The sequence below is a fragment of the Panicum hallii genome, chromosome 5, assembly GCF_002211085.1.
Source record: "Panicum hallii strain FIL2 chromosome 5, PHallii_v3.1, whole genome shotgun sequence".
NCBI lineage: Eukaryota > Viridiplantae > Streptophyta > Magnoliopsida > Poales > Poaceae > Panicum > Panicum hallii.
In genome coordinates, this window is record NC_038046.1 from 54,054,992 (window position 1) to 54,073,980 (window position 18,989).

At 49.5% G+C, this 18,989-nt stretch overlaps 2 protein-coding genes across 2 annotated transcripts; both read left to right on the plus strand.

Annotated features, from left to right (window-relative positions):
* Positions 1-4,235: 4,235 nt before the first annotated feature.
* On the plus strand, positions 4,236-6,296 carry LOC112892796 (putative E3 ubiquitin-protein ligase SINA-like 6). The gene is made up of 2 exons (XM_025959909.1): positions 4,236-4,322; positions 5,583-6,296. The coding sequence occupies exons 1-2, from the start codon at positions 4,236-4,238 to the stop codon at positions 6,294-6,296; spliced, it is 801 nt and encodes a 266-aa protein (XP_025815694.1).
* Positions 6,297-6,765: 469 nt separating this feature from the next.
* On the plus strand, positions 6,766-10,323 carry LOC112894236 (DNA translocase FtsK-like). The gene is made up of 3 exons (XM_025961876.1): positions 6,766-6,882; positions 7,045-7,242; positions 9,722-10,323. The coding sequence occupies exons 2-3, from the start codon at positions 7,081-7,083 to the stop codon at positions 10,145-10,147; spliced, it is 588 nt and encodes a 195-aa protein (XP_025817661.1). The 5' UTR covers positions 6,766-6,882; positions 7,045-7,080; the 3' UTR covers positions 10,148-10,323.
* The last annotated feature ends 8,666 nt before the right edge of the window (positions 10,324-18,989 follow it).

Consider the following 18,989-nt stretch of genomic DNA (forward strand, 5'->3'; position numbering starts at 1 on the left):
TATCTTATCCGCCACGATCTCCTTCGAAAACCGATCCGCTATCTCCAGGAACCCGGGCTATAAAACCTCCAGCACCGGCGAGATCTTCCTCCAAAACATCAAACCCCTCGCGCCAGCCGGGAGCGCGAGCGATCGAGACGCCGAGATGAGCATCGTCGACGGCAAGGACCGGAGGCCCGTCGCCTCGCGCTGGGACGGCCCCGCGCGCAGGCGTGGGAAGGCGAAGCGCGACCGCGACGTCCTCAGGTCGCCGTCGTACCTGGCGCTGCGTAACCATGGGGTCGTCAGCGACGGGGGGAGCGACCGCCGCAGCCGCAGCCCCAGCCCCGCCCGTAGGCGTGCGCGTCCCAGCCGCTACTTCGACGGCAATGTAGATCGTCGTCTCAGCCGCAGCCCCAGCCCCAGGCGTCGGCGCGCGCGCTCTAACAGCTACCGCAGCGAGGAGGACGGAGACGAATCAGATCGCCCCAGCCCTAGCCGTCGTCGACGTGCGCGTTCTAACAGCTTCCGCGGCGGGGACGACGAACCAGATCGCCGCAGCCGCAGCCGCACCCCCATTCGTCGCCGTCGTGGTCGCTTTAACAGCGACCTGGACGAGTACGACGAGCAAGCAGATCGCCGCAGCCGCAGCCGCACCCCCAGACGTCGGCCCGCGCCTAGGAGTTGCCGCAGCCGCAGCCGCAGCCGAACCCGCAGCCAGGAGTGCGAGGACAGGGGTTGCTGCCGGCCGAGGCCGGCAGACGACGACGACTACAGGCCGCCAGACGAAGACGACTTCTACGTGCGCATCGAGAGCCCGGACCATCTGTTCAAGTGCGTCCGGTGCCGCGACCTGCTCTCCTCTCCCGTCTACGAGGTGGCCCATCGATCCAAACCATGCCTTATTACTATTTTTAGATTTCTTCCTCATCTTCCCTGACCGTCGTGTCATCGTCGTCGATTTGCAGTGCGCCGCGGGGCACGTCACCTGCGCTACCTGCCACGACTCTGCCAACGGCGGCGGGGGCGGCGACCACAAGTGCAGCCACTGCGGCTCGTCGGACTACACCCCCAGCCGCGCCGTGGCCGACTGGCTGAGGTCCGTCCGGTTCTCGTGCCCGAACTACGGGCACGGCTGCCCGTCCTTCCTCCCGAGGCACGAGATGGAGGCCGCTCACGAGGGCACCTGCCGCTACGCGCCGATCTTCTGCCCCGACCGGAGCTGCTACTTCGACGGCTGCCCGCCGGACGAGCTCGAGCGCCACCTCACGACGCGCCACGCCTGGAACGTCGTCAGCTTCCGCTACGGCCAGCCGTTCAGCGTGCGCGTCCAGCCGTCGCGGTCCTTGCTCCGCGCCGAGGACGGCGAGATCTTCCACCTCCGCTCCGAGCTGGCGCGTGGCGGCACCGCGCTGTCCATGATCCGCATCCGCCCCGAGAACGCGGCCGCGGCGGAGTTCACCTACGAGCTGAAGACGCCGGCGGCGGCGGGGCTGCAGCATCGGATGCAGATGCAGTCGACGGTGTGGGCCACGTCGCTGGGGCACGGGGCGGAGGACGCCAACCCCGTCAGCGTCACGGTGCCGGACGACATGTTCCCGCTTGAAGGCCCCGAGCAAGACTCCGTCGAGGTGCGCGTCCACAAGGTGGCGCCTGCCCCTGCCCCTGCCAGGGACAACTAGTTTGGCCATGTTTAGCACGGATCATCTCGCATGATTCATCGATTTTTTCTCTCAATCTACACATATAGAAACTTAAATATTTAAGTTAGGTCCAGTTTGAAACACGTTGAAACTTTAAAATTTCTTCAATTCATGTGAGAATTCAAATGTCTCATCAAATTCCTATTGTGCAAATGCACACTTGTTTCAAACTTATATCAGTTTTTTTTTCCCACGTTTGTAGTTAAAAGCCAATTTGTCAAACTGATATCTTTTTTTATGTGTATTCCAATTTCTGTCCAAATTTCTTTCATCACACACTGCTAAGGGGAAAAAATGATAGTATGCCCGTTAGGATTGTTCTGGTTCTAACCTGAATTCAGAACTTCCAAATCGAAATACTGTAACACAACTACTCAAATTTCTAACATTCAGGTTGCAAAGGAAAAACTAATCATGAAATCGGAATTCTTAGCTAGACAGGTTATTCGAAAGTCTCAATGGAACAATTCTTTTCAGTGAATGAAGGATTATCTTGCCAAACAATATTTTTTGTTCCAAACCGTGTTCAGAAACTTCCAACTCTGATTGAAATATCATGAAACTTAAAACAAAATTCAAATTCCTAAATTTCGGTTGTAAGGGAAACTTAATCACAAAATTGAAATTACAAATTAGAAAGATAGAATAGCACTTCTATAACATAGAAAAAAGTTGTCTATGGTACCAACCTCATGCGTAGGAGATCGGCTTACAATATTAGAGCTACAACTTATCCATCCTCCTGCTTCGCTTTCACACTGTCAGTAGGAGGTAGGGTGACTCTTTGTGGTCTAGTTTCCACAAAAACCGACCAAACTACAATAGAATTAGCACATTTCCCACCAAACAAATATAATCTAGAACGAGGTTTAAATACCAAATTGTTAAAAATAAAATCAGCCTAGACCAATACCAGCTTTAAATCATAGACTATCCAATTCGCACTAGATAAATATATTGGTACTGTCTAATAGGTGGTCTCATGATATGGCACGTAATCTTAAGACGATCAACAAAAAATCTCTATAGTGGGTTGTCCTTTAAATTGTCACATATAGTAATTGCCCAATTCCTCAATTTGTACATAAATAAAGGAACATTATGAGTTGTATGACTAACAACACGGGTAATTGTGAGAAAGTGATGAATCCCTTCGCGTAATAACTATCTATTATCTCTTCATCCTATTTCGAAAGAGCGCAACAGCAGGTTGTTTAATCGACGATCACATACTGTCTTGGAGGTGTTGGACTATCAAATCAAAGATCCTCCTCTGGGTGCAGGCCGGCGCAGCTAGGTTAGGTTGTCTTAGGAGTGAGTAGTACTTATTGTTGTAAACTTAGGCCATTGTTCTTTGGAATCATGGAGTTTCGCCGAAGTGGTCTTGGAAGGGTGTTCCAATTTGTAAAACTTTAAAGTTTTTTCTCCTTCCGCAGCTCTCCTTCATATTCGAGGAAAAAATACTACTTACATGTATTAAAATCGATTTTTATTAATTGATATGAAAAGGTGGCAAATCATACGCGTTGGCGTGTTGTGACCAGCATCAATCCGTTGAGCATGGCGTTGCCGTCACTGGGTCTTTTAGGCTATGGCGGGCTGTGAAGAGAGGGCCATAGCCGATAAGAGGCCCACATCTACAGGGCAGCTAAGCCATTTAGCGTCAAGAGCACCAACTTGTCCGACGGGATGCTGTCGGACTCGGACTCTCGGAGGTCGTCCCGCTCGTGCTGCCCGATCCTTCTAGCCGGTGGCTAGCCAGGGGCGGCGTGCTCGTAGTCACCGTCAAGAAAGCCGTTGCCCCGGCCGGCGGCCTGATCCGGCGTGCATGCTCACGCCATGGCTGACGCGGCTCCGTCTCAAAGGGATCAAGATTTTTTTTCCATAGAGAGCTGTAGATCTTTGTTTCAAGTTCCAAGCGAGATATGGGTATCTTTGTTAGGCTCTGATGCTCTCTGAACCTGAGTTTGTGGACTTGGTATAGCATGTACGCTTCCTTTGACCGAATGTTCTTCTTGCCAAAAAAAGAGAGAGAGAGAGAGAGAGAGAGAGAGAGAGAGAGAGAGAGAGAGAGAGAGAGAGAGAGAGAGAGAGAGAGAGAGAGAGAGAGAGAGAGAGAGAGAGAGAGAGAAGAACTTCACATTTGTGCTATTTTCATGTAGTCTGTTTTTCTCCTTATAAGGCGTTCAATTATGGAAACAAAGTTGAACTATGGCAGTAAATTTGGAGCAAATTTACATTCCGCTCTCATGATCTCATCTGCAAATGCAATCGAATCTTTTCTTCGTCCACGGAATTGAAGGCTTCTTTACTCTCTTCTCCACACGCTGACACGCCTCCTCCCTCCCCATATATAATAATCAGGAAACATTCTTCCGGGCTCCCCGGCAACCCCAAACTGAAGGATCGTGCGCCGTTCGTATCGACGGGCTCATGCTCATCCAGCTCGTGCGCCGGGTGCTCAGGGGCAGTTCGGAGGCGAGCAGCAGCTCCGCGGAGAGACGAAGCAGAGGGCAGCTGCAGTGAGCGGAGGTGGAGGAAACGGGCGGCACCATGAGGAGCGGCGCCGCCGCCACCAGCGTCACCTTGGAGCTGGACGTCCTCGACTGCACCGTCTGCTGGCTGCCCTTGTGCCGTCCAGTATTCCAGTATTACATTCGTGAACCCCCAAATTCCCAAAATCTTGGTTTTCTTTCTCTTTTGCTTTTAAGTGCCGCAATCTCCTTGTGGTGCCGGTGCAAATTTTGAGTTCTTTGGAGCGTTGATTTTTTTATGAGAGTTTAGTTAGGGCTGGATTTGGTTGCTTACTGAAATAGTACTAGCTAGGCTAGACAACAATACTGTCGAGGTAAAAGCTTTTTTAATTTCTCTTTGTTTTTTAGGTTCGTTTGTGTGCTGGATTTAAAATCCCCTTTTCAGGATAGGCTCTAGTTAGACTCCAACCAACCATATGTTACTATGTATTTGATGCCGTTAGTACAATCTGCCATTGTTTTGACTTTTGAAAAGGCAACAAAATTTTGATTCATGGTTAGTTTTGATGACCGCATTATCGATGCTGCTTTAGAGTTTAAAGAATAGCCAACAATTTCAACATGTGCCAGAAACCCATGACTAATCTTTTTCTTTTTTGAATGAGCCATTCCTGTAAGAGTAACAAAAAAACATTATATTTTATACAAACTAAATACAGGTAACAAGTCTTGAAAAGAAAATACCACTTTGATTCACCTAAAGACCAATATTAGATATTGGTGTAATGCATTTTATGCTAGTTCCATATATAGCGTTTATCTTGAATCTTAAACTTAACTACTTGACCATTCAGCTACACTATATATTGCAAGTTCACTCGGGAATTGAGTTAGATGTGTCTATTTCGTCAAAAGACAGTGGTTTCAGTTATAGCAGAGAGATGTTCATAGCTCTAGCACTTCTGCTATTTAAAGTATCAACAACTGACAGCTCTATGCCTCTATTGCTAGGTACCCACTACTCCATATGACAAACATTGCCATCTATGAAATCTTTTTTTCAAGGAACTATTCTAATGCCATACTCCTACTTAGGAATATGAATGTAGATGCTCACCATTGCAAAAAAAAAAGATAAATAATGTTTTGGAGCAAATTTGTCGATTATGATCTGAACAGAATAGGAGCCATTCCAGTAACCAAATAGAGCTTACAACAAAATTCTATCTGATATGGGCACCCAGTTCCATACTTCCATGCAACTAAAGTACCAAATGTTTGCTGTCCTACTGGATTCTCAACATGGGAATAACTTTGTATTTTGTTCGTCCAAGGTGGCTGTGCATCTATTGTTACTTTATGCATTACTACATGCTTAGGAGTTAGGATGTGAGCTCATATTGTTTTATCTCCATTCATTTGTCAGTGTGCCGTGGGGCATCTCATACGCTCATCCTGCCTTGCCAAGCTCCCAAACAGGAAGAAATGCCACACCTGCTCCCGCAAAGGCTACTACAACCGCTGCTACTCCATGGAAAAAGTCCTCGGATCTATGCAGGTTCCTTGCTCCAACGCCAGGTATGGCTGCACCGTGAAGACCAGCTACCACCAGAAGCAGGACCACGAGGCGACATGCCCCCATGAGCTCTGCTTCTGCCCCGGAAGCGGTTGCGACTTCAGCGGACGATCACCCGCGACGCTCCTTCGCCACTTCACCGACCACGGCTGGCCCTCCACCGAGTTCAGCTACGGGGCCTCCTTCCGCGTCGCCGCGCAGGAAGAGGTTCGCGTCCTCGTCGGCGACGACGACCACCTGTTCCTGCTCGCCGTGGAGCCGTCGGAGCCGTCCGGCTGTGTCCTCGTCTCGGTGGTCTCCGTGCGGCCTCGCGACGCCAAGCCCGAGTTCCGGTGTTCCATGTACTTGGGCTCCTGGAAGAACCGGAGCCGCACCGAGTCCAAGTTCCAGGTGCCAAGCACGACGTTCTCTGGCGGGATGGGGACGCCACAGGACTGCGTCATGTTCAGCGTGCCCAAGTTCTACCTGGAGAAGGACAGCAAGATCAGTGTCATGTCATCATGCACAAAGACCACGGCTGAAGCCTCTCTAGAGTGCTCAGCGGTGGACCAGCAGATCAGCTGATCTAATCAATTGGGAACTAGGCTGTCATAGTATGTTTTTATTCCCCTTTTGGATGCTGATAGGCGTGTCAAAATGTCACCTCGTCTAAGCAGTAGTGTTTACTGTTTAGTTTCAAGTACACCAATAGTCAGTAGCTTGATTTTCGTGTTGTCTAACAGACAAGAAAAACCAAAATACAGATTGCGAGTTACGTCCACTTTAAATTCCGGTAGCCATTCCTGTGATCAGTAGCTATAAATACTTTACACGGCCGATTACTAGGATTTTTCGTAAGCCTGGAATTTCTTAGAATTTATTTGAAGTGGCTCCTTGTTCTTTTTAGGGAAAAATTAGAATATATAAATCTCAGATAGCGGGCCGTGTCCATCCCTCTCTCCAGCCCCACTCATCTTTTGCTTCTTGGGCTCTTGGCCCATCTTCACCTTCACTCTATACTTGGCCCAACACCAGCGGCCGACGCCGCCCGTGCGGCCAGTCCCCTCCCCTCCACCCCACCTCCGCTGCACCCTCCTCTCCACGCTGGGACGCGACAGGAGAACGGAGATCACCGCGGCTGCGTAGCCGCCACCGGATTGCCGTAGTTCCGGTGAGCAAATTCGCACATCACGTTGCGTCGCGCTACACCCTGTACTAGCTGCCGTATCCAAAAATTGATTTTGTTCTTTTTCTCCGTGGCCGTAAAAATTGATTCTTTTCCTCTTCCGGCCCTATCACCGCCGCCGTGCGTCCCGTGCCCCTCGGTGAGCAGCTCGTGCCTGATTGGTGGGTTTCGGGCGGTTGAGGGATGAGCGACACCGCCCCCGGTAAACGAAGAGCGGATGCGGAACCGCAGCAAGAAGAGAGTTGCCGCAAGAGGAAGGATGGCGCCGCCACCAGCGTCACCGTGGAGCTAGAGGTCCTCGACTGCCCCGCCTGCTATGAGCCCCTGCGGCCTCCAATATTTCAGGTGCATTCGTTGTGCCCCCCAAAGTCATCACCAGCTTTTCTTTTCCTTTGTTGCAGTATCCTTTCGTTAATGGTCGGAAATTCAGACGAGAGTTCATTGAATCTTTTGGTCTATTTGATAATATAGTGCTAAAAATGCTTTCTGACCATCTGATCTATTGGTCTTCAAAAAAGAAGACCATTTGATCTATTTGACTATGTAATTGTTGCACAAACTAAGCATCATTAGGAACACATTAATTTCACGGTAAACTATTGGTTTGAGGACTTCTATAGATATGCGGCATAATCTCCCTTTCCAATTAGGTCCTAATATTTTGAGTAAGCAGCACAACTTTGGACTGGGTAGTAGGCTTCATAACCTCCTTATTAATGGTGCTGTGCTTTGATCTTAAGATATTAGAAAACGACAAGAAGGAAAGCTAGAGTTTAGTTTAAAAAAAAAAAAGAAAGCTAGAGTTAGTAGCGTCTTTCTTTCGAACAGGCACGGCAGACCCCCTATTAATAATCCGATCTGTGAATGAGCCACTGCAGAACCCAAAGTACATTTTAGACAAATATTGAGTGCACAGATAAACAGGTCTTACAGAAAAAAAAAAATGGTGCATTAAAGAAATACTACTTTGATACACCTTAAATCCACTATTACCATTTATCAATCTTCATGTAATTCACGTATGCTAGTGCCAATGTGCCATAGCACCGATCTTGAATCTTAACTTCTTAAATGTAACCGTGTAAGTTGTTGATCGTTCAATAAATAATATATTGCAATTTCATCCAGAAGAAAAGGCTATGTTGAGTTAGATGCTTTGTGGTCCTAGACAATACTTTTAGCTATAACAGACCAGAGCTCTAGTACTTTGGCTAGGTACACATAACTGACTGCTAACTGATAGAAACTTGATTCTAACATTCTACCAAATAGAGACCACACTGCTAAATTTAGCCTCTTGAACCTACAAATTTTGTGTTGAAATTTTTCTGCTGTAATTTATGCTCCCTCCACAAGCGATGTTAGAATTCCCCACTTCTCTGTATGCCTAAACATCGCCCTTGATGAACTTTCTATTTCAAGGAACTATTCTAAGGTCATACTTATGGACCTATGTGATGCCCTTTGTTGAAAAGAACACCATACGATGTTTTAAACATGTATGCTATGATCAGAACAACCCAGGAGTATCCTACTCTCGGCTTGCATTTCTATCTTCTATGCTCATACCTACTTATTAGTTCGAGCGTATGACTAGCAGTTAAAAAGCAATGTGATGTGCTTACTGCAATCTTTTTAAATGGGACCAAGTTCAGTTCCATGCAATTTCAAGCACCTGATATTTGTCGCCCTACAAGTTTATCAACCAATAAGTGCATAATAAATGAATTCTACTTGTTCATCCATGTTGACCTTGCATGTATAGTTACTTTGTGCATTACATATATGATCTGCTTAAGTCTTCTAACTACCAACCTTAGTTACGTTGTCTCAGAGCCGTTTGGCTGTGTCATCTCGGTGTTCTGCGTGCGGCCTCATGTCACTGACCTGAAATTCCGGTGTGCTCTGTCCTTCAACTTCCAGAAGGGCAACTTGCGCCATTCCCAGTATTCAGACTTCCATGTGCCTAGCACGACCCCCTCTGATGGTTTACCAAGGGATTGCTTCCTGTTCATTGTGCCCAAGTTCTATCTAGATGAGGACAGCAAAATCTGTGTCATTATCAGGAAGGCTTGACTTGAGCATGAAAAACCTGACTCCCTGCCCTCGGTGCTCGCTGTCACATGTAATCCTTTTTTGCTTCGGGACAAGTGACAGCTATCGTAGTGATGGTTTTATCAACCACCATATCTAAACTTCTCGTGTTTAGTGGCAAGTATCCCTATTATGTACCGGTGTTATTTTGGTCGAATATTAGGCGCTCTGGTATGGATATAAAGTTGTAACAGCACAAGTGTCAGTTCCGGCTTGCTAGTGATACTCTTGGTAGAATTACGTGAAGATGGGGTTTGGTGCACAAGATCTCTATTTTATTGCATTCTTGTTTACTTATACTGTTTCCGCGAGTCGTTTATGCATGTCTTTTGTGAAGGATGAGAACTAGTAGTTCTTTGACTTTGGTCTTCTGAGCTCTGCATTTCTTCAGTTACGGCTAATTACTGAAGCAGCTTTGGTTTTGTGCATTTATGCATTTGCTCGACTTGCTCCTCACCTTGGTTAACAGGCATCTTCTGTCAACCTTTTCAAATCTTGAACTTTTGAATTGAGTAGAAACGTTTTTCTGCTCTTTCAACAAATAGTAGTTCAATGGACTGGATTCAGACTTCCAGATAATGGTAGGAAATGCAAACATGTGCAATTCAGAAAATGTGGACCGGCTAACTTGGACTCGCTGCACATAATGTTTGGAGGTGCCCATGTTAGCGGGGCAACTGCATAAACTCCGGGAGACTTGTCTAGTAATTCAAGTGATGATGATGTGCAGGAGATAGAGAACAACCCCTTGGATGTCAAGTTGTCCACATTGCAAAACAAAAAAAAGAAGAAGCGCAAGGCCTCTTCTTCTTGTAATGAAGAGAATGATGATAAAAACACAAGCCCGTTCTTGCGGTTATACAAGCAAACTTGCAGCAAGATAGAAGGAGTGGAGAAGATAACCACAAGTGTTGAAGCTTCATCAGCTCCTCCTATGCATAGCACAGTTCCTCCTATGCATAGCACAGTTCCTTCAATTGCAGAGACTATGAAGCTGTTGAAAGAGTGTGGAGTGGAAGAAAAAACTGCACTTATGCATACATCCGCGATGCTCATCATGAAGCCTGAAATTAGAGAGCTCCTCAACTCATTTGAAACGATCGAAGGGAGACTTGATTGGTTGAAGAGGGAACACGAGATGAAGCAGCTGCCATGATCCTTTATGTTTTCCCTTTTTTTTAATTATCTATCATGCATAAACTATTGTGTTTGGAACCATTGTGGTTGGAACTATTGTGTTTGGAAGTATTGTGTTCCTGATTGCTGATTTGGACATTTTGGCCATTTGGTGGGCTGCATGCAGGATATGTTGAAATATTTTGTCTCGTTTAAGCTCTTAGTAGAACAATGCTTTGTTTGAAATGAGCTGTTCATTCATGTTTAACTCAAAATGACCTACCTAGTTGTTCCAGTGTCCCCGTTCATGTTACAATTTCCAATAACCTCGTAGTAGACATGAATGTATTTAAATCTTTCATGTAAGTCGTGCCCCATAGCAACATCAATGGTGGAGGTTTAATTATGTCAATTCTAGGTTCAACTAGAGATAGAACAGGGAGTGAATGATTCAAGAAGCTATATTCAAATTTTAACACTTCCCCCCTAAATACAAAACGTAATTACACCTCGTCTTAATATTTTGGCAGATTATTGTTTTATTACTAAGGGTGGTGTAGATTTGTTCCATAACTCTGATTGACCTCAAACTTTGATAAAATATAAAATAGATAAAATTCTTTAACTAATCCAACAAGAATCACATCAGTCTGACTTAGATTATGAGATATATATCAACTTTGCAAGTTAACCGTTTGAAATTGTGATGAAAACCAATTCAGCCTATCTTTGAGATGAAACAGTAACAATAGGAACATAATAAGCAAATTAAACTTCTTAAATCGATAACGTGATGACATAGCAAAGATTTGAAGGATTAAATGAAGCATAAACTAGCTTGAATGCAAGAATTTAAACTAAACCTAAAGATTTGGATCATGAGTGGATGGAGAGGAACGAGATTATCATTCAATAATCTTGCAAAAACGTGGTCTTTATTATGAAGATAATGTCCACGTAAAGTTTCGGCCCCGTAATGGTACACACATTCAATACAAAAGGAAAAATAAAAGAAAGAGAATGAAGCAACATAGGGTTTCAAACTCATAACATAACTACCTATCAACCCGCGTTCCATCTGCGGAGAAATAGCTTGACATTGTGGCTCCTATTCTCTTATACTACAAATAAAGTCCTCAAAACTCCATCGTAGGATCTATAGTTCAGCTATGAGAAAATTCTAATCCAGAAAATAATGTAACAGGGAAACATATATATTTAATAGGAAAAAGTCCGGTTTACACCCTCGAACTATCACAAAAGTTCGATTTTCAACCTTCAACTATAAAATTGGGTAATATAAGCCATCCAACTATCAAAACCATGCAAATTTGGCCCTTTAGGTTTTATATTTTAAAAAATTAAAAAAATTCTTATTAGATCTAAAAAATAAAAAATAATCCATTTTAAATCAGAAAATATGAAACTAGTATCAAAATTTTTCTAAAAATATAGCCTATCTACTATTGCTCTATTTGAAATTTATTTATTCAAAAATAATAGGCATAACTACAAGCAACCAAATACTATGAACATAAAAAATTGGATCCGAATAACTGACCAGTAGAGTGTCAATAGATAGGTTATATGTTTAGAAAATTTTTATACCCATTTTGTATTTTTTATTAAAAATAAATTACTTATGAGTTTTTTAGTTTAAAATTGTATATTTTTAATTTTCACAAAATGAAAAACCAACTTTCAAACCACCCAAAGGGCCAAATTTGCACAGCTTCGATAGTTGGATGGCCTATGTTACCCGTTTTATAGTTGAAGGTTGAAAATCGGATTTTTGCAATAGTTCGAGGGTGTAAATCGGACACTTGGATCCACCTTTCAAACATATGATCAAATTACAAAAGGTTATAGTTTGAGAAAATATCACATATCACTAATTTGATACATCCGCACATGCTCAAAGTGAACCCGTACCAAGACCATCCACACCACGGCTCGATCGAGAACAAGGATGGGACAGATAGTGGCAGATCTACGCAGTAAGTGAATAGGCCAACATCCTCCCAATTCACAAGAGGCCGACGACAAAAAGCAAATGCTAGAGCTGTAGTTGCCTCGTTCACTTTGTTCGTCAAATTCTTTTGCGTACAGGACGAGAAGTAGAAAGGGTTGTATGCTACGATCCTTGGAACACCATTGTTGAGGCTGCTCTCTCCCTTGGGCTGCACTGCCACGCTTCTGGGATGCGATGCATGCTCATTCTAGTATGTTTGTTTTCAAATAATGTTCCTATTTTCATTTTGACTACGTGTCCGTTTTGTTAAGATATGTGGCCCCTGGCCCATCAGCAGTTCAGTTCAGCACTCTTCTCTTTAAACCGCACCAGGACGGGCCAAACGCCGTCCACACGTGTACCCGTGACGAGAAAACCAAAAGTCTATTGAATTCTCGTAGCTCTTTGACTCCTCGATTTACTCCTAGGCAGTAATTAGCACCCCTTTCTAAAAAATAATTAACCGGCTAACAATATGAAAGTCTGAATAGCTTCCATCCACCGGATCCACATGAGCATATATACCTGGAGCTCATCGAGGCTAGCTCCACACAATGCAAGCAGAAGCAGCACCAATGGAGGGAGACGGCAACACCGCCGGCAAGAGAAAGGGAGAAGCTAAGGAACATGGAGGGAGCAGCGCCAAGAGGCTCGCGTGCAGCATAGAGTCGTGCGATTACTGCGAGAAGAAGATCCTGAAGCCTCCAATATTCCAGGTAAACTCATCATATCTTGTTCTTTCTTTTCTTCCTCTGTTTTTTTTTTTTTGAAACGAGCGTCTGAGCATTTAGACTATTCATTTGACATTGTTTTTGTCTTCTCCAAAATCTGCTCTAACGCAAGTCGATCTCTGTACTGTGTGCGCTTCTGCTTCCTTCTGCTATCTAGTGTCAAGAGGGGCACTTCATCTGCTCGTCCTGCTCGCGGCGAGCTGCCAACAGAAGCGAAGTGCACGTTCAGTCGAAAATGCTCCGGCACCCTCGCGCGCAGCCACGGCATGGAGCGCGCCGTCCAGTCCATCCTCGTCGACTGCGGCCCCGGGTGCACCGAGAGCGAGAAGACCGTCTACTACGACAGCCTGCGCCACAGGTCGAAGTGTCCCTACGCGCCGTTCTAATGCCCGGAGCCCAGCTGCGGCTTCGCCGGGACGGCGGCGGAACTCCTGGACCACCTCACCGGCCATCACAAGTGGCCGTCGACGGCGTTCCGGTACCGGGTGCCCTTCGACATGCACGTCGCCGAGCCAGCTACGCACGTGTTCCACTGCAAGGACGACGGGCAGCTCCTCCTTGTGAGCGTGCAGTCGGCGGCGGGGCCGCCCGGGCGCGCCGTCTCCATCTGCCGCGTCCGGCACCGTAAGGTGGCCTGTTGCTCGATCGGTGTCTTTCTCGTGCTCCACACGCCACCGCGGCACCGCGTGGTCTCCGTTGGAGTTTGGTTGGCCGCCGAGATACATCTGTCTTGTCCCCAAGGTCTCGGGAGCACCTGACCACGCTGGCGTCGTGCTCACGATCAACATCCATAGCCTTGATGTGGATGATTTTGATGAAGAAGATGACCCGGACGACAGTAGCTACGCCAAGAGCGACGAGGATGATGACGGTATAGCTCGTGATTGGTTGGTCACTGATGGTACCTTTGCCACCGTCCAGCCGTTGCCGTTCACTATTGGGTCTCTGTCTTGGTGTCGCGTTTGGGATTTTCTTTTTTGGTCATTGGGTGGGTTTCAAGCAGGATATGTTGAGGCACCTCACATGTTCTCGTGTCAGGTAGCAGTATGATCCAGTTATCTCGTGCTAAGTACTATGCTTTGTTTCAAATACAATTGGTTTTTTGCTTAGCTGCAAAAGTATCGTCATGAAAGAGTTTAGTGATCGAATAAGATGAATCGTGTTGAAAATGGACTGAAGTTGTGCTCACACTGACTTTTACGCGGTTCCTTTCCCTGCTGTGCTTGGTGCGCTGTTCAGTGCTCACCTGGTGGATGTTTTTTAGGCTTCGTCAAATTAGGTGGGGGGTGTGCCGCGAGGTTGGCCCAGCTTGCCAGGGCGCCCACTCGCTTCGAAGCCCAAAAACGCCGGCCAGCATCCTGATGGGCCGTGCGGTTTCCTTTGCTCACCGGGATGCCAAGGCCAGCTTCGAATTGGGCCACCTGACATGTGACCCGGTGCCAACGGATCCAGCAGACGAGGTGTGATCCAAGTGGCCGCCTCCCCCCGGCCCGGCTGATCGGCGGCCCCCAACCGAATATTGCTTGCGTCACCGCCTCGCCGGCCGCTGGCTCAGGTCATGAACGCGCCCGCCTTTTAACGCCGGCAACCTGCAGCCGCTCGCTCGCTCTTGCTGCCATGATGCCGGCCAAAAGCACGCATGCCACCCGGGCGCATCCCTGCCGGCTACCGCAACAGCATAGCCGTGCCTGCGGGCTGCCTGCCTCGCCAGTCGCCATTGGAAAAGCTAGCGGTGGCGGGGCGCGCTCCTTGACGGTTGCCGGTTGGATTGGATTTGACCGCATCATGACGTCGCGGGGGCCGCCCGCCACCCAATCGCGAACGCCCGGCCGGCCGGCCGTCGCGTCGCGCACCGAAAGCGAAAGGCGGGAGGGAGAGCCGGAGAGGAAAGAAAGCAACGGCGACGCCGACGCGCTCGCCGGCCGGCACGCCTGCGTGCACAAGCCACAAAGCCTATCTAGTATACTCCTATACTAGCACCGAACAGTGCGTCTCAACTCTCAATGCTACTGCTAGCCAAGCCACCTCCATCTCCCCACCCACCTTCCTACTCCTACGGCCGGCGTGCTCCTACTAGCTACTACCACCCGCCCGGCACAAAGGACAGAGACCTGCCCGGCGCCCACACGCACCGCCTTCCTCCGTGACCTCACCGGCCTGTACGCGCACAACAGGGGCGCGCGTCGTCGTCGCCGTCCCGTCGATACGGGCGCGCCGCACGCACGTACGCGTACGCATGTCGCCGCCGCCGTCCCGTCGACCCGGCCACGGACGCATACGCATGTCGTCGCCGGCGTCGTCGCATGCTGCCGTGCTGTTGCAATCACACACGAGGCAAGTACAGACACAGTAGCACGACGTGTGTTCGACGGGGGCGGCCATGAGTGAGTGACCGCTCGGTCGACAGCGCCACGCCACGCCGAGCCAGGTTCGCGCAGCGCGGCGCGGCGCGGCGCAGGCAGGCAGCAGGGGCGTCGGTTTCTTTCTTCGTACCGCGGCCCTGCGAGGGGCGCTGCACCTGCACGTCGTAACTGTGTCGAAAAGACCTGTGCATGGCCGAGATCTCTCAAGTCCTTTTGGTTTGCTTGCTAGTTGCTACAGGGCGCTAGAGAGGCGGACGCGGCGTCAGCTGTCACGGATGGGAATGGCTACGGCCTACGGCCTAGGCCAGCGAAACTTGCTTTGCATTGCTCCAAGAAATTTTTTTTTGAAAGGCATTGCTCCAAGAATTGAGTGGCATTTCTCACGGTTTAGATCGCAAATATTTATAATATTTGAAACTTTTTGCTACTGTAGCGTTTTCGTTTGTATTTGACAAATTTTATCTAATCATGGTCTAACTAGGCTTAAAAGATTCGTCTCGTGATGTACAATTAAACTGTGCAATTAGTTATTTTTTTATATACATTTACTGCTCCATGCATGTGTTCTAAAATTGATGTGATGGAGAGAGTGTAAAAATTTGGAACTTTGAATGCATCTAAACGGGGCCCTAGACATGTTTTTCAAGGTCCAAAATGGGGAACAGATTACCGCCCATGGTGATGCTAAGCACGCTCTTGCCTTCCAAAATGACAGTGGCCTGGATTGCAAGTTTTTTTTCTCCCCTCAATCGCCAGGACTCCAATCTTGTAAGTACTCCTCTAGCAGTGACTGGCCTTGTTTAGATGCACTTCAAATTGCAAATGTTATAAATTGGAATACGCTTTGGTTTGATGTGATCTAAGCAGCCCCTTGGCCAACCAACTCCAAAAAAAATTCGTTAGAACAGGGTCTACTAGGAGTCCGGGAGAACACCAAAAAACGTAGCCTACACACGCTCTTGCAGACTCGCAGGGGCGCCCACGCTCCTACCGATGCGAACGTGACGTCCGTATGAATGTTGCTGGAGCCTAGGGTGTAGAGCTGCACGTGTTGCGTGCGGCATCTGCCTCTCATCTCCATGTGGGCACTGGGCAGGGCAGTGCCACTGTTCGGGGCTGAGCTCACTGTATATCTGCTCTGCTCACTTCAGTCTGCGGACACGCTACTACTGGGGGCGAGCTCGCGGTACTTGCTGTCTCTCTGATTGACTGACGATTGTGCACGACGAGCACGTATGATGCTACCGCAAAAATGTTTTACCTTAGGCTGAACACGAGTAGTATTAGACGATACGGTAGACAAAACCAGACACCTGACCGGCAAATGTCCAGCCATTTGGCGAAGTGCCCAGCAAACGGCATCGACGACAAACATGCACACCCTTGTATCGAGATCGAGACGAGACATCCGCCATGATGCTTCGTCTGAATCTTTGTTATCCTCAGCTAAGCCGAGACCCTCAGTCACATCGACACGGAGAGATCAGGGATCAGAGGGAGCACGACATCTAGAACCTCAGCAATCCATCCCATCAACAGCACGGACGGGACTGCCGTTTAGTACGCGCCAATGGAAACGAAACGAGCGCGCCCAGCTTCGCGCAGCAGGCAGGTATGCTCACTGTTGCGTCTTTTCAACAGGACCCAGGCACATTACCCACTCCCACTCTGGCACGCTCACCTGCCTTCCCGGCGTCCCAGATCGACACTCCAACTCTGCAACTGCGACCCTTTCAAATCACCTTCAACTCCCCGGCAACCGGACAAGAAATCAATCCGGGTTTCTTCAAAAAAAGAAATCAATCCGGCAACCAAGTTCAGAGAACCAGCTAGCTGCCCGTGCCCGGTGGTAAAAGTGATTGCTGGCTTCCTGCAGGTTGAATCACACATCACCTCTGCAGTCGACTAGCCAACCGAACCCAGAAAACAGGAGCCTTTTCCTCTGATCAAAAACATTAACTGACTAACACCAGGAGTTACCAACCATCCATGGCACGCGTTGTCACGGACGACATTCTGTGTGTGTGTGTGTGGTCCGAACAGGGGGATTACGAGAAGCCGTTGCCGGTTGCCCCGCCGCGCCGTACCACGGGGGAACAGCCCTCTGCCCAACTGTTGGCTCGCCCTCACCCCGCCTGCACGGCGAAACCGGCCCGGAGGCAGGCCGTGTCGGCACGCGCTTGTGCGGACGCGAGCAATGGCGCGGCCAACGGGGAGACGCCAAGGGCGAGCCCTGAAATACAGCACGAACTCGCTCGCTCGCTGTTGGGTGCTGTCACGGGCCCTACGCTGCACGCACTGCAAGTCCCTCTCGCTCGCTCCCCATCCATCCAGGGCCGTGCCCCCGCTCGCTTTTACCCTCCCCTCCGTCGGCTTTCACCGCCCCGGGAGGGGCAGGCCAGTGCACGCGCAAAGGGCGGCACTGCAGGCAGCCGCGTCGGCGACGGGCGGTGGCTGCGCGGCGCGAGGACACGGACGACAGCTAGCCGTCATTGGAGGCGCGGCCAGCGAGGGGCCCCAGGGCTCCTGGTGGGCTCCTGCCGGCTGCCGCCGCTGCGCCCTTTTACCCGTTGGAGGGAGCAGGGCACTGCCGATCGATGCAGGTCGAGGCTGCAGCCAGGAGCAGGAGGAGCGGCTGGCTGATCAAGGAGTTTGGATCGCCCGCCCGTCGCCGGCACGCTGCTGTGGCGCCAGTGCCGGAGCAGTGCGGCCGGCGCGGCGCCCATGCCGCCCTCATCCACTCCTAGGCTCCCAGCCGTCACGGCCTCGCCTAGTCGCCTTTGCGCATGCACGCATCACGCATGCATTGGAGTGGAGCGAAGTGGCATGGTTCTGCGATGAGTGTAGGGTTGTACACCTGGCAACCTTCACTGGAGGAGACAGTTATCCGATTCAGAAAAACTGGAGGGAACAGTTTTTTTTGAGCAAACAGTTGCGCAGCAAAAGTGGAGGATCGAGGGCTGCGCTGGGGATCCGCATCGAATTCTCACCAGAAACTCAAGTGCCTGTGTGCAATTCCTTCCCTGCTGCGCATCTATCTACACAGAAATCTTTCGCAAACCAAGGCAGCAGCGGCCAGCAGCTGCTGCCGAGAATCTACGGTTCAGCGCGGTACAGCGGCGCGGATCACGTTCGGTTTCGTTTTACGACTCCCCAGACCCAGAGCATTTAACGCGAGTTCACCGGCGTGCGCAGATGCACCGGGAGGTCGATCTCCGAGGCACGATCGATGCGATGCAGATGAGCAGATCCTTGCTGGGCTGGGCAAGGCAGTGGCAGTGGCAGTCATGACTCCTGAGTCCTGAACCCCCTGCGGCCCTGCCTGCATCTTCAGTAGCGTGAGGCAAAGATCTACGTGCAGCAGCGGCGTCGTGCCCGCGGGCGCCACCGGGGACTGGGGCGAGCGGACAGCGGAGGTCATCGTCGCGTCGCAGTTCGCTGGCTTCTGCCTCCCAGCTTTCAATTCCTCCGTCCCCTTCTTCCCCTTCCTCCTCGCCTCGCTGGAGCACCGGCTCTCCAAATCCCCTCTCGGTATTAAACGTCCCCATCGCCCACCTGCTCTCCCACCACCTCTTTTCTCTCTGTACTCTCCATGCAAAGCTCACTGCACCCAAACAGTGAGCTGCGAGGCACGGCTACTGTTCCGCGGCCGACACGTGGGGCCACGTTAGTATCCCCCGGCGTACGTGCGCCCTGTTCTCCACAGTTGCCGTCGTGCGGTGCGGACGGGACGACCTTGCATTGCATGGCTGCGTAGCGCGTACCTCCAATAAATCG

What these genes read in the sequence shown, in the direction of transcription:
- LOC112892796 (XM_025959909.1), top strand. Translation starts at nt 4,236, where the DNA reads ATGAGGAGCGGCGCCGCCGCCACCAGCGTCACCTTGGAGCTGGACGTC. An exon ending in GGCTGCCCTTGTGCCGTCCA is followed by an intron (nt 4,323 to 5,582) that starts GTATTCCAGTAT and finishes TTCATTTGTCAG; the next exon opens with TGTGCCGTGGGGCATCTCAT.
- LOC112894236 (XM_025961876.1), top strand. Translation starts at nt 7,081, where the DNA reads ATGAGCGACACCGCCCCCGGTAAACGAAGAGCGGATGCGGAACCGCAG. An exon ending in TGCGGCCTCCAATATTTCAG is followed by an intron (nt 7,243 to 9,721) that starts GTGCATTCGTTG and finishes GATGATGTGCAG; the next exon opens with GAGATAGAGAACAACCCCTT.